Source organism: Parasteatoda tepidariorum, chromosome 5, assembly GCF_043381705.1.
Source record: "Parasteatoda tepidariorum isolate YZ-2023 chromosome 5, CAS_Ptep_4.0, whole genome shotgun sequence".
Taxonomy (NCBI): Eukaryota; Metazoa; Arthropoda; class Arachnida; order Araneae; family Theridiidae; genus Parasteatoda; species Parasteatoda tepidariorum.
In genome coordinates, this window is record NC_092208.1 from 10,717,775 (window position 1) to 10,731,972 (window position 14,198).

A 14,198-nucleotide genomic window follows, 5' to 3' on the forward strand; every position below is an offset into this window, starting at 1 on the left:
CTGATGCCAAATTACTTTTATTCAAATAAATAGGAGGGAAAATATCGTACAAATAAAAGTTTATCATTCTTAAATACCAAACGCATTGAACACAAATAAAAACTGGATAAAAACGATACTATTTCTCAGTCTTAAATATTTATTTTTCGATTAAATAATTGAAAGAAATTCAAATTATCTTCATTATAACTATTATGATTATACAGTCCCTGGTCAAATTAGTAGACGCACTATAAGATTCTATGTAAAATCTTAATTATCAGGTGATACTATACAACTTTATTGTTTTCACGCGGTTTGCACTTGTTTACCTTCGTGTATCAATGGGTAAACATTGTAATACAATACGTTTGAAATAAATACAAATAGGAAGTATATAAAAAATCTCCTCTGAAAAAAACCTTTACATGTATGTTTAAATATAAAAGTACAGCATATAAACACGTGCAAAACATGTCATTATTAAAAAACTACAATATATCTAATAATTTTGTCTAATTATTATAATATTCTAATATAATACCTGATATAATAAGTATTCTATATTTATATTATATACCATCTAATTTTTCCAATCATCGAATTTATATTACTCATTGATACACGAACGTAAACTAGTGCAAACCGGTTTCAGCAGCTTAAAAACAATAAAGCTGTATAATATCACCTGATAATTAAGTTTTAAATAGAATATTTTAGTGCATCTTATAATTTGGCCAGGGACAGTGTATATATATCTTCCTAGTGACTGGTTTTTGGGAATAGTGAGGAAAAATAAACCACTTAAAATTGTTGATTTTTCTTCAGATATAACGAAAATAAAAAAATAAAGCTGTGACAATTAAATTAATTATTAAAGTTGGGGAAAATAATATATAGCGGATATTGTTTCATTAACATCAAACAGCTAACACTCAAGAATGGAGTTTTTAAGAAGCAATTCATCTTTTGACATTGATTGCACAGTGAACTTGATTTGTCTTTTGTCAGTGAACATGATTTTATTTACATTCGTTTTTGATCGCAAAAAAATGTTCAACTATCATCTTTTTCAACAACATTCTCCAGTAAATCAAGGAGAGCAGAAATTTGTGGATTCAATTCATCTTGGAAGGAGTGACTAGTCTTCTTCTCCAGAATTCGTGACTTTAACTCTGTGACTGTATTTAGGGATAGAGGCGACGACCACATTACGATTTCTTTCACGTGATTCCAGTCAGCATCAGTTAGTGACTGATTTAAGATTAGAGCCTTTTCAATTCTTTTCTCAGATAGTATAAGTTCGTTTTTGCATCGCTTCACTTCTTTGATATTATCAAAAGAAGCATTCAAAAGCAAGGTGGCACTTTCAAGAAAACCTTTACTCAGTGCATACTCTATGCAACTACGACAAATAAGTCGAAATTCTGCTACGTTTTCAAGAGAAGACAAGTTGTAGTTTATAAATTTTTGTAACACATCCCCTTCTCTTTTTGATACAATGAACGGCATATCTATGAATCGCTTGAAATTATCATTTTCTCGCAAAAAGTTTGCTTTAAATTGTTGAATTTCCTTTTCCGTCTGGAAATACCAATTCAGAAACTGGTCCACACGCTCATAGTTGGACAATAATATTAATGTCAAATACGCAACATATGGAGATGATATAGATTTATAAAATGTTTCAATTCCCACAGATTGATTGGCCCATCTCAAGAAAGATTCAGCTGCTTGGATGTTTCTATCGCACATCCACTCAATACAAATATGCCAATTTTTAAGTAAAAAAAACCAATATTTTATCAGCACTTTGCGATTTATTTTATAGGGATAACATTCCGGTGGCAAGGTAGATTTCGATAATAACATGTGAAGCGAACTCAGATTGCTTTGGTAAATGGAACGGCTAAATTCTGGCCGACCAAACATAAACCAGATAAATAGTTCAATTTCTTCTTTGGAAGCATCATTTAATATCCTAACAGCCATGTTCAGATTTCTTAATTTCAGCAAATGCAGCAACACTTCCTTGCAAAGAAGTTCATTTTTCAGAAATGATCGTCTTAGTCTTAAGGGACTGGCTCTCCATATTTCTTCAAAAATCATCATTTCATTTCCCATTTTACTCATGTTAAAACTAATATTCTCCATTATACATAAATAAATGTGTTCTTGAAGATTATCCAATAGTTCAAAAATAGTGGACAAGAATATCCTTTGATATGGCCACCTTTCGAACAAAAACACTAATATGTGAGAATGATTCCGAAAAAATTCGGTCATTTGACATATACGATTGACATGAGATAATAAAAAACATAAAACATCTAACGTTTCTGAAGAAGACTGATAAGATATATGACTTGGAACTAAATGATTTTGTGCTCTCATACGTCGAGTAGCTTGCAAAAGCCACTTACTCAAATGATCGTTTTTCTCTTGCTCCGACAATTTTTTCCAAAAATACTTTAGAGCAACTATCTTACCAATTCGAATCGAATAAGAAATCATATTTACATCAATGCTAAGGTTATCATCGTATGTATTTTCATAATGGTTGAGTCTAGTTAGAAAACTCCCTAAATTATTCTCTAGGACACATGTCCAATATGTTATCAAATCATCCCGGTGCATTCTAAAGCTGTTTCTAATCTCTTCTGGAATTTTCTCCCAGATAATTGAAGCATATTCTCCTAAACAATGAGAGCAGGCTATCTCAAACAAATCGCAAATATCTTTTTCTGAATTTCCATTTTCGAATAGTTCCGTAAGGGATTTCACTATGTCAACTGTCCCCTCTACTGTCCAATAAATTGCTCCAGGCTTTGCGTAATACTTACAGAGATTTCCTTCATATCCTGTCACTCTACAGTAACTAGGAAACGGTTCCAACAACTGCAAAACAATGGGTCGAATAACGTATGAGATTTCGGTCTTCAGCGATGAGGGCAAAGAGCTATTGGACAATTTTTTTAATATTCTCCACTCCAACTCAGCCGCATCTCTCCGATATTGGAAGATATAAGACCTCGTTTCATTCCTTATATCAGGCACCGCACATAGCCTAATTGCAATCGACACTACTGCAATACGCTGCAGGGAGGGAGGTTCAGAAAATTTGTTTATGAAGTCGATTCCAGTCGATTCTGTTTCAGATATTTTGAGTGTCCAGCTTCCAGATCTTTTTTCTTTACGGACACCATCTGTAAAACGCAATTCGAACTTTAGTTTTGAATTAAAGATTCGAATAAAAAGAAAGAACATAATGCATACATAATTGATCACGATCCAAAGTTATACATTTAATATGCATGTTAGTACTAGTTAAGGAGAAATGAAGGCTATGACTAATGCAATTTAGCAATTTTTTGCTTTTAAACGCAAATTTGTATACTATTTTTTAACTTAAGATATTTTTCAAAAATCGGTTATTGAATACATCTTTGAATACCAATTATTAACTATGTCTTTGTGGAACGCGCATACACAATTTCGTGTAGTTCAATCAACTGGTAATCATTGATTCTATATTTTGTTTGAACTTGCAGTATGATGAAAGATTTCAGTTTTAATCTTTGTACATTACATAGAAAGTGATAAGCATTAAGAAATCTTATTAATCGTATTTAGTTATACTAAATGTTATTAATAAATTTTTATAATTTAAAAAAAGAAGTTGAAGTCAATGAACTATGTTCAGAAGTGAATAATTTTTGTAAGAAGTTCAGAGAAAATAAGTTTTAGAGTCTGATTTCGTCACTACAGATAAAGCTTGCGCTAATTGATTAGTATATTTGAGTTCATTATCTTGAACTATTGATAAGTTATTCAGTGTGATTCGTTTAACCTTTTATTTTGCGCACTGCATAATGCGCAAACGAAAATAAACCTGAATAACTTTCTTTCTAATGGTCGGATTTTCACGAACTAAGTTTCAATCTTAATGGTTTCTAGGGGTAACCACAAACATGAATAAATATAATTTTTTTTACATATTTGGATTCTTGACTTGTAAAATATAGGGATTTGCTGCGATCTGGAAATTGTGACCCTAATAGATTGGTCCGGAGAGAGGGTTAAATTTTGGTCCCCTTAATGTTAATTTCCCATTTTGTGTTTTTTGTCATATCTTTAAAACTGAATAAGCAGTTTAAAAATAAGGAACTCATGAAACATCATCATTCAGGAACAGGATCATTCCCTTCAAACAAAAATTTTTAATAACTACATATTACAGAATTTGAAAGTGAATGAAAAAAATTTGATTCATGAGGCATAAATTTGTTTCGGCCACATAGCTCTACGCATTTATACTTCTATTGCAAAATCCAAACTTTACACTATTATTATTTAGTAGAAGCTGAGAAAAATCAAAAGTAATTATTTTTTAAAAATTAATTTGGAGACAATGTAGAAATATTTAAATGGGGCGATTAATTTTTAGTGCGAGGAACTTGATTTACGCACACGAAAAATTTCATTCATATTTTTTCCGCTGATAGCCGAATGTTGATCTTTTTTTTTAATTATGAAATACTTTTGCTTCTTTTGTAGTCATCTGAAAATTTATTCGTAATTCAGCAAAGAGATTCGAATAAAATATATTTAATGAATTTTAAGTTTTATAAAATCATGTTTGTGATAAAATGAGGTCAGCTTTTTTTTAAAAAACATTTCTAGTAAATTCATTGAATAATTGATACAATTTTAATATTTTTTTTTCTCAAATGGCAGGCACTGCACTTTATTCTTCGCCTAAGAAGATGCCGTAATTGTTACTCATTTTACGTTGTGGGAACCTGTGAACCAAAGTCACGGAGGCGAGCAACATTACCCATGCCACACTGCCACAAACCTGTTCATAGGGTGGGCCACATTCACACATCACACACAACAGAGGACAACACATGAGAGAAGAGAGAAACATCCATGCACAGAGCGGGATTTGAAACCGCAGCCATTGACTTCGCAGGCAGGCGCGCTAACCAATCGGCCACCTGGCCGGCACAATGTACATATTAATGTACATAAGTATAAATTGATATGGAATAATATATTTAATAATTATCAAGCGATTACATAAAATTAAATATATATANGTATGGTATGCAGCATGCAGGGATAATGCATTTCATAAAAATTTGGCGACCCCCAAAAAACTTCTGGCGACCCCCACAGGGGTCGCGACCCCTTGTTTGCGCACCACTGTTCTATATCACTACCTAGAAAATAGAATTGCCGAATCGTGCCAAGTATTTTAAAGTTAAATATATCGTCTTAATCTTAAAATGAATTTTTTAATTACCTGGCAGCGCGTGTTACACACAACCATTTGACCAAATAATTAATTACATTTTTTTCATTTTTCAAAACTTTATTTTATACGCTACCACGTAGATTTTTTTTCAATAATATACTATTTTTTTTTTAACATTTTAATTTAGGTTTTATTTCAAGTTAAATGCTCGTTTTCAAATCATCACTAACCTCTTAATACAAGAAGGCTCAGAATATTTGATAATCAAACTTGTTACGAAATTAAAAAAAATATTCTGCTGCTTTTAAATTTTTCGATGCAAAACAGCTGATTATTTTTTTGCATACTATTTTTTCAAACAATGAAGATAAATTATAGTTTTTTTTTATTGTTTCATATTTAATTGTCTAGTGAAAAACAACTGTCGTAGTTGTTTCATCTTTGGGTCCAACTGCCCTCCCTCTGGACTCAAAGCCTCTTTTGATTCCTGTGCTTAGCCGGTAAACTAGCTTGGCACGATTAGGCACAGGGCTTGACACAGGGCTTATTGTCAATGAAATATATAGAACAAAATATAAAGGAAGAGCATCCTTATATTTGAGATGCAACCTTTTCAACTAATTTTTAGCCATAAACTGTCCGACTTAGAACTGTGGAAGGTATTTAAAAAAAAGAGATTACATGATCATACACTTAGGATGTTTGAAAGAGCAAGAAGAACTAGCAGTATTATATTTTCAACAATCAAAAAATTTATTCACATTTTTCTTAAAATTTTATTTTTAAAAGCAACATTTATGTTCGAAAAATAAGTATTAGTTATTTATTTAAAAAAAAAGGCATTTTTATAGGAATTTCTTGTTTTAAAACACATATGTGTTCTTTTAACAGGGATTTCTTATTTTAGATAACAGTACTTATATTTTTAAAAATTTCTTATTTTCAACAATCTTATTAAATTTTAAAATCATTACTTATTTTTTAAGGGAAATTATTATTTAGAAAAATATTCTTATTTTTTTAAAAATGGTATATATTTTAGAAACATTATTTTTTTAAGTGAATTCGTAAGTGAAATTCTCAGGGTGATAATAATATATTCAGTGATTCTAAATAACAAGGTGGTTGTCTCAATATGGGTAGGTTAAATGCAGCAGAATTTTTTTGCTTACACTTTAATCTAAACATATTTTGTTTTATTTTATAACCGTCGTTGAACAGCCGTCGCACTTTTGGTCAACTCCGTAACTTAGCAATTTTGAGCCCAACACGAAACAAAAGAGCTCCTGGATCAAACTAGCTATCTTGGAAAACTTTTCGATCAAACTTACTCTCATTACCGTTATATGGAGTAGAAAACTGCGAAAACCTCTCAAGGTTAGTCTGATGGCAAGAAAACTCTAACCCATGATTCTCTACCACTGAGGATATTTTACGTCAGCAGTCAGCACTGTGGTAGGTGCGAGCTTGGTGTGGAATTCGTATAGAGTAATTACATTTAACATCACTTGAAGTGCAACTTACTATTATCAAGTAAATTTCTCGGAGACAGACAGACATATATATCCGTTTCAATAGTCATACTTATTTCCACAGTATCGATATTAAAACTGAGCATAGTTTTAATACTATCAATTACTATTTGGTGATTATTTAAACTGCACTGACATAGCGAATAAAGTACGTGCAATAGCGCACTCTTTTCTTGATCAAATAGAACTGTAAGCAAGTCAAATATCACCCTCATATTGGATACAAACTTTAAATGCCGAAGTCTCGGTTACATTTTAAATTAGGCCGAAGTGCTTTTATATCATTTTTATTATTTTTTTACAAGGGACTATTATATTACATTATTGTATTAACACTTTTTGTCTTCGGGAGCCGTACAAAAATTTAAAATTTTAATCTAAAATTCAAATTTATAGTTTTTAACCATAATGGATGTGTTAAACAATAAAATTTCTTTTAGTCTTATAGAAATATGAGAAAATTACGAAACAAATAATTTTATAGACACTATTTTAGCGATTAATATGCTGACCAAAAGAGAAAAAAAGGAAGAAGAAAAAAGCAATTGTACGGTTTTAAAGTGCATAAGATTTTATTCAAATACATTAAGTCTAATAAAGTGAAGAATATTCCAAAATGATGCTTTCAATAAATATTTAGCATATTTGTTACTCATCGAACTACAAATTTGTTGTTGAAATTTGTTTTCGAGTTATTAAAAAGAACTTGGTTAATATCTGATGTATCATTATCAGGGACAGTCCCTACACCACCTAAATTATATAAATATCATAATTGATAGTATAACTCTTGAGAGCTCATGGGCCCGATCTAGCTCCGCTGGTCATGGGGATGAGAACAACAACATAACTCTTTAGAAGAAAGTCTTCAGAAACTATATTAGGCTACACCGTTTAAATGTGAATGCATATTGAAAAAAAGGTTCCTCAAAATTTTAGTATAGAAAAATAAATAAAATAAATGAAGAAAGATGTATAAAAAAATTTACATTACGTATGAGTTATTTTCATTATTATGTATCTTTTATTGGTTGCTTTAAAAAAAAATTTTTTTTTACATCTTCAAGGTTTAAGGAACTTTAAATGGTTTTTCTACATGACATATATCTCATTCAGGCATATGCTTTGAATGTATGCTCAAGTACAAAAATATAAAATCATAAATATTATTTTAGAAAAACAGTATTTTAGAAAAATTAAAAGGTAATAAATTCCAGGTCCAGCTTTCTGAAAAATACCACATAACCATCAAGAAATGACTTTCCAGAAAAAACAATTCCTCTTCGACCATATTTCATATCTGTGTAAAATGCTCTAAATACAATATGTCATAAGAGAGCTTAATAAAAATAGAAGTTTTCACATAGTTAATTACTGCGGCTCGAAGATTTTCATTTTAACTATGATTGAAAATCTTTGATTTTCAATCGTAGAGCGAGGATTTTAATTTTCTTATTTAAACTACGTAATTGAATTTTATGAATGTATGGATTCATCAATAAAGAATATTCCGGAAAGAAATGCAAACAACTATTTATAATGTCATATGCGTGGTTCATGAAGTACAAAATTCTTACAAGCCTAGCAGATCGAACAATTTACACTTTCTAATTACCATATAATATATCTATTAAAAAAATTTTATTTTCGCAAAAATCATTTTTTATTTTAAACTTTGCTTCAACTTTAAACTACGTTTTGTTTCAATATGATAGCAAAAGTGGAGTTCTCATACTTAATATGCAAAGTACACGCATGAAAGCTAAATTAATATTTCCTTTTTTTAGTTCTTAAACTTTTTTCATTTTATAATGAATAAACTGCTTAAAATAAAGTAGTAAAATTTCAACTTTAAACTTTGTTTTGTTTCAATATGATCGCAAAAGTGGAGTTCTCATATCCCGTTCATTCGACGCAAAGTACACGCTTGAAAACTAAATTAATTGTTAATTTTTTTAGTTCTTATTTTCTACATTTTATAGCTTAAGATTAAGTACTATTTCTATATTTAAATAAAGTACTATTAGGCTCCGTAACTTTTAAAATCCCCGTACTTTTTATGCACTAAATCACATAACTTTAGTAATTGTAAGCAAAAAATGAAAATCATAAAGGGTGCAAAAAATAAACTCCATTGAAATATGCTGTGAAGTATTAAATGAGATTTTAGTTTGGACCGATAATAAAACATACATTTTCAAAAGATTTCATGTAAAACGGAGACGTTAATTTGTTCGAAATAACTGACCTACTTAACTTTGATTTCGAGAGTTACTGTCTCATTCAACTTAGTGAAATTTCAATTGTAAACCTAATTGTTTGACATCCTTAAAAAAATTGATTTTTAAGATAAGCAGTTAAAAACTTTTGCATTGATTTTTTAGATAGTTTTGACTAATTTTGTTATTTTTTTTTTTCAATCTAAAAGCTATAACCGTTTTCTTAGGTATAACTTATTTTAATACCGCGTTCAGTATTTTACTTTAATATACTTTGGTACTAAGTGCTCACGTCACGAAGTCATTCCTGTATGGCAAGCCTGGAGAATGGGCGCTTATTTTTAAGCACTCGAAAACTGTAAACTTTTATTACCATTTTCGGTTTGAAGCAAATATTTCATGCACTCTAAAATAGGGCCCCATTCTCAAGATTCGCCAGACGTGAATAAGGAAAGCAAAAATAACCTGGAAAAAAAACAGCAAAATATCTTAAGAAAAAATGAAAAATAAAAGTGAGATACAAAATTAGAAAAATCGCGGTAGCCAAGAGTGAAACAGGGAATGCGTTGCTAGTCCAACATGGGCTACATCGGACAAAGCAGACGCGCTTTTAAATTTTGACTCAAAGATCTTGGTAGTTAAGTCCATTATCAAGAATGTGATAAGTATTCATGACCTCTAGAGCTAGATCTTGAGAAATAAACTAAGATTTTGAAATTACAGTGGTATGAAAAAAATATGTACAAGGTGTACAATGGAAAAAAAAACAATTGAACATTCCTTAGGAACTGCTAAACTTGTAAAAAATACCAGGCTGGTTACTCTGAAACAAAAGGGAATGTAACTGCAAAATACAAATTTGACGAGCAAAATTTATCTATTTATTTTCGAAATTCTAATTCATTGAAAGTTTTTGCAATTGTCTTTTTCTCTCTCTAATTTTTCGCTCTTTTTGCTATAAGTTACATTTTGTTTTATTCTGCAAAAACAGACACAAAAAACAGTTTCCTACTTGAATTGTTATGTGATTTAGAGTAATCGTTACATATTATTATGTACACATGCTATATATTTTTAGCAAGTAAAATTACTTCTTATTTATTACTTTTTATCGTTCGGTATTCTTAAAGTATAATTTTTTTCACAGGTACAGTTGATTATTTTTTATTAAATCTAGCCATCTACTCATTTCGTTGTAATTAACATGTTAATAAACTGCGCTTGCATAAAATTATAATAATTACATAGTTTATGAACCAAATGGTCTTTTTATCGACTTTTAAGCCCCCCCCCCAAAAAAAAGAAAAACAATGATGAAGGAGAAACAACTACGGGAATTGAAGATCGGAGCCTCTTAAATTAATTTTAAAAAATACATTTAGTTTAAATTTTATCAATGTGTGCTTGATCAAAATCCAATCATACATACTTCTCTATGAGCATAAGTTAGAATTGGTGCTAAAAATGAAATAAATGCAGCAAATGGCCATTCCTTTTCAGAACATTCATTATCATTATCATAACAGGCAGCAACGGGGTGATCATTAAATATATCTTTACAATAGTTAGAAGTCTTGTGTATCAAATTGTAATAATACTTCTATTTTGCACTATATAAAATCTAATTATTTTAATTTGGTACAATATTAATTGGTTTGGTGTAATTTTTAAACTTCTGCCTGTATAAATAATTACAAATGTTTATCAGTGTTTCAATTGGGTTCTTGCACTTTAGGAGGAAGAAGACTTCCCATACCTACACATGTGACCTATAACTTCAGCAAATTTTTCTCAACAAAATGGTGTATTAAAGATGAGCTAAGTTTCGCTATACATAAGGTAGAATGTTAATTATCATTAAGTTAATTAAATATAGAATTGTATCGCACATCGAATTAGTTGAAATATAATTCTTTCTCGTCTATTTTTTTTACTTAACTTAGATTTATTGTTTGTTTATGTATTTTATTCTAACCGTGATATATTTTTGTTTTGAGTACCTGTCAAACTTCTTTGCATAATTAGTTTGTTTATGTTCCGCATAGCTTTGTGCCTGTCTTTTTGTTAAGTCTCTGTGTAACTATACAGTGAAAGAACTTAGAATGTGTCACTTAAAAGAATTGATATTTGACGGGCTAGGCTTTCTCGAAATAGAATGTAACGAACAGTTGCCAGTCATAAATGCCACTTTTGAACAGCCAATCAGGATCAAGACACTCACATTACGTCACTTGCTGGTATCCCATTGCTCATAAAAGACAATGGTGACGACGCAAGTATGAATAGAGTACAAATAATACAAAATTCAGTGGTGTACGTCATCATATCCGTAGTACATGATGAACTAATGATCCACATGTAATATGATTAGAATGTAAATAAAACAAAGTTTATATCTTCATTTTTACCTCGATGAGGGCTGTTATGTTTAAAATACTTGATTTTAATATGTTGACTTTAAATAAGAAGCATATATGTACATTTTAAAATTAACATGATTTTGCTTTTCTCCGTCAGAGTTTTAAAGAAAAACATGTAGAACAGTCTGAATCTAAAAAAAATGTATTTGTACAAACACTGTGTTTCAAGATGCTTTGTTTTTACTTTTTATCATACATAGTACAGTACAGTAAAATATATCAAATTAATCACTCTAGTAAGTTGACCACCTGTTTAGTTGTCATGGGTGATCTTACGAGGGCTATTTGTCAAGCTCTCGAGTAAGTTAACAAGAACCGTATTTATCTCATGTATTAAAAGCAAGTAAGATCTTTGCAACCTCATCGACTGCTTATCACGAACCCTGGAATAAACCAAATCTGTCTAGGAAAGTTATTCTAAGTTCTAACTAAGAAAAGTTCTGAAGAAATTTTTTATGCCATTAGTTTATTTATTTCAAATGGCAGAGGTAATTGACATGAAAAAGCAAAAACATAGGAACAAAACAAGAAAGTAAAAAGTCATTTCCTTAGGAGCGCTCTTGCTTCCCAATATCGCTCGGTAGACGACGACCCGCGGAGGGCCCTGCAGCACAGGATGTGGCTGCCATCCAAAACAGCTTGGCTCATGCATAGAGAACAATAGGGATCAGGTGCCAGCCCTAAACATTAGTTTAACTATGCCATTAGTTTAACTATTCGAATTTTACTCATTTGATGAAATTATATGAAAAGATTACCTATACCTTTTTGTGAATTGATAATAAAGAAAACTATTAAGGGGTTCTGTAACTAGCTGGATTTTTAGTACATCTAACAACATCGCTTTCAGGATGTTGAAATTAATGTAATGTTAAAGTTTTGTGGTTTGATCGACTATGTCAACCTCCGTCTATCAAACAGTATCTCAATATAGAATAAAGTTAACAAGTGTTATATACTACTGAATTGATATTCAATATTATTAGTGGTAGTTACACCACATTTTCTTATTACATATAGGTACTAGTGTACTGATATTTTAAGAAATTTATTTCTAATGAATACCTGGTCTAAATATCACTAACAAAACATACGTATTTTTTTTGTAAATTAATTAGTTTAATTATACATTTATTTCACAAATTATAATTCATTCCGGTATTTAATCCCAGTTTTTAGGATGGGGCATTCGATTATAAATATTAAATTTAAATGTTGAATTCTCTCCTCAAGAAGTATAAAATAACTGCATCGGAAGCTTAACAAGAGATAAAAATGTTTGTATTAAAAAACTGCACACGGCTGATGTTTCAGGATTGAAGAAATTGTATTAGGCATTTAGTTCTCTAAACAGAAATATTTTCTAAAAATTCTCTAAAAAAAATTGAAAGACTGTAAAATATGCAATCATCGTAGCTTTTAAGTAAACATTCTTATATTTTCCAAATAAACATGCTTTGCAAAAAGAAAAAATGTTTTTTAAAATAGCAGTTAATAAAAACAAATGATAAACGTGAGCAATCTGTGCAGAAATAATTCTTTTTTCTTTTTTTTTAAGGAAAATTTTTTAAAATAGTGTTTAAAACTAGATTTAAAAAAAAAACTGTTTTTATTTTCCTAAACTCGTCGCAATCGCTGTTATTAAATCCACAAATTAAGAATTATAAACTATTTATATCATAATTCTAATAAAATTGGACTTATATACCTCATATTGCGTAATATTTTAAAATATCACTTATGACTCTGACATATGTGATTTATGACATATTCAATGATTAAATGCAATTATGTTTACTTCTTACTAAAAAATTAAAATATTACTACAATATATTTACTTACAATGCAGTTAAACTAACTGTATTTCTTACATTTTTTTTAAAATCTAGTAGCAATGGTTGATATAAAAAAATGCTGTATACGTGTGTGAATAAATCAACAAATGCATATTTGCAGTGTATTCCCAAACCATTAAAACATGAATTTGCATTCCCAATTGCAATAAAATAATGACTCATTTTACTAAAATTTGTTGTAAAATAATTATGTAACCTGCATTATACTTTTTAATAAAAAATTTTTGCTTTCGTTTCTTACCTTTTTTCTTAACCTGGTCTCAATAGCTAGAAAATATGGATTATATATATATATATATGTGTGAAAGAAACAACATTTCCGATTTATATATACATAAAAAAAAGTTCTTTTTCCTAAAGTTAATGAGGAAATCATTATCTATTTCGCAATACAATTCATTAAATTTTATTACTAAAAATAAAGCTTCACATTGAAAATTATTTGCTAGTATTTTATTATAATTCAGTCAACTATTAATAGAATGGGTATAAGTACTTACCATTATCATTTCCTATAGCATAACTTCCCATCCTTACAGTCTTAAACACCTACTCACTTTCGTCTGAATACACTTAACTATATTTCTTTTTTTTGAGGAACCTTGCACTCATAAGGCTAACCCCCGTACATTTCAGAGCAGTTCATTCTTAAATGCATAGGTTGCCCATTCATCAATGTCGATTACGAATTGTTCACTTCCTTGAATAACCACACCTTACTAACTCTCAAGCGAATCGTTTCATATCTACCTTCTCTATCCCTGCATTTTAAAACAATACTTACTTACTAGTAAATTCACATTCATTCTGAATACTTCTGAGAAGAGGACCTGGGGATAATCTTTTCATTTCAAATTCTCAGATAATTAATTACTATTTGACTGTGAAAATTCATTTTTTGCAAATTAAACACGAGAAAAATAGTAAAATAA

The 14,198-nt window shown here is 29.8% G+C and overlaps 1 protein-coding gene across 1 annotated transcript; it reads right to left on the reverse strand.

Annotated features, from left to right (window-relative positions):
- Positions 1-981: 981 nt before the first annotated feature.
- Positions 982-13,989, reverse strand: LOC139424804 (uncharacterized). The gene is made up of 2 exons (XM_016072617.4): positions 13,767-13,989; positions 982-3,185 (listed from the first exon to the last, which is right to left on the reverse strand). The coding sequence occupies exons 1-2, from the start codon at positions 13,795-13,797 to the stop codon at positions 1,036-1,038; spliced, it is 2,181 nt and encodes a 726-aa protein (XP_015928103.2). The 5' UTR covers positions 13,798-13,989; the 3' UTR covers positions 982-1,035.
- Positions 13,990-14,198: the final 209 nt, after the last annotated feature.